General features: G+C 40.2%; 1 protein-coding gene across 1 annotated transcript in view; it reads left to right on the top strand.

The window, feature by feature from the left end:
* lgmn (legumain) overlaps positions 1–772 on the top strand; it is a gene marked incomplete at its 5' end in the record, with an annotated part of 39982 nt that extends 39210 nt beyond the window's left edge. Inside the window, 1 exon segment of the mRNA XM_014030246.1 lies at positions 341–772. Coding sequence (XP_013885700.1) covers positions 341–383 — 43 coding nt within the window. The 3' untranslated portion in view covers positions 384–772.
* Between the last annotated feature and the right edge of the window lie 1062 nt (positions 773–1834).

Below are 1834 nucleotides of genomic sequence, written 5' to 3'. Positions count from 1 at the left end.
TCTTGGAGGAGAGACAAAACGTTTCACTAAAGAGGAACCCGTCCAGAGGACCTACTTATTTTTTTTCTTTTTGAACTCACAAATTAGGACTTCCCAGTGGAACAAGTGTTTTACTGAATTCAAACAAACATTTGAACCTTTTAGTCTAAAACTCAGCCGATATGCTTCCCCCTGAATTTATACATTAATTAAGAACACGTCCAGGTTTTTTTACACACTGTGAATAAACTAATTTTGCTGCTTTGATTCAGTTTGTTTCTCAGTGAAACAGATTCACTCTGTAATGTTTAGCCACAGTTTGTTTTTTTATTTATAACTGGGCTTTGCTTTTTCTTTGCAGCATCCAGCTGGCCATGGACTCTGTGTGTCTCATGGAAAACTAAAGCAGTCCAACAGAACCATTAAGGTCTCAGACCAAAATGTTTCTTTCCCATTGGAGAGCCCAGAACAAACCAAGCTTCTCTTTGCACTGCTTAGGAATCAATGTGATGTGAAGATGTTTTATGAACACACTATGACGTTTTGAACTMGTTTTTTTGATTTTGCTGAGAATTGTTTGCACTTACCTGATGATGAGTTTTACTGTCGGTGTGAAGAGTTCCGCTGAATTATAACAGAATTCCTTTGAGTCTTATTCTGTGGTGTTGAATGTTAACCATGGGTGTTTGATTGGGATGTAAAGGATTTACTACTAGATAATGAATGTTTGTTGAGCCTAAAAAATTGTTGTAAAACAGAAAAGTGACAATAAAATTTGACATACCAACATGGATACCATCATCATGTTTGTTTTAAAGTATTACACATTTTAAATGGAGAATAGGCTTCAGGTGTGATACATTATTCTAATTTTGCCTCAGACATATAAACCCCAAACTTAGCCTTTATTTTGAAATGCTCTACACCTGGGRTGTCATATTAATTTTCACCGAGGACCACATAAGCAGCATGGTGCCAGTTTCGTGTTTAAATTTGACTAAACATGAAATGTCAAGTTCCTTGTCTCATTGCTACGACTGAACACAGCTAAAAAAAATTACCTGAACTCTTATGTGGTATTTCCTGCATATAAACAGTGTTTTAACACATCGTCTTATAACACTGAAAAAAACTACGTGTACGACAAAGTGTGAAATAATACAGAAACACTGTTAAAAGTGGCGGCATAGTGGCTCAGCTGGTAGAGCTTTTGCTGTTGTTTTTTGTCTTATTTGTCTCTTTGTGGCCCCTTGATGGACTTACGACTTGTACAGGGTGTCCCACAGCCCCTGCACAGGTCTCACTGGATTTGGGCACCATATAGCCAGCATGCATGGGTGGGCCTCACATGGGTTTAATGTGGGCTATTTGGGTCGTGAGTGGGTGGGCATGGGATTTATCTGGGCTAACTGTATGAGGCCCATATGGTTAAGCTAAAATGGTGCCCAAATAGTTAGCTCATTTGGGCTAAATATATACTATTCAATTCAATTTATTTATATAGCACCAAGTCACAACAACTGTTCTCTCAGGGCACTGTACACAAAAAAAAATCTAAAGTCAGGGGACTGCGCCAAACCTTTGCTTTGCCACAGTCTCCCATCCTGAGTAGCACACCGGCAGCAGCRAAGAGGAAAAACTCCCCATTAACAGGAAGAAACCTCCAGCAGAACCAGGCTCAGGACAGGCGGCCATCTGCCTCGACCGGCTGRGTTGGGATATAGAGACAGACAAACACAGAAGAACTGGTCCAGAGGCCTAGTGCACATTGAACTAGCCTTCAACTTGTAAACAGCTGTAATCAGTGTTGCACGAACACCAAGCTGCGCTCAGTCAGGGTGGTTCATTCAAGTCA

This window comes from Austrofundulus limnaeus, unplaced genomic scaffold (genome assembly GCF_001266775.1).
Source record: "Austrofundulus limnaeus strain Quisiro unplaced genomic scaffold, Austrofundulus_limnaeus-1.0 Scaffold1025, whole genome shotgun sequence".
NCBI lineage: Eukaryota > Metazoa > Chordata > Actinopteri > Cyprinodontiformes > Rivulidae > Austrofundulus > Austrofundulus limnaeus.
The sequence above is the reverse complement of the archived record's forward strand: the minus strand, read 5'-3'. Positions and strand labels throughout refer to the sequence as shown.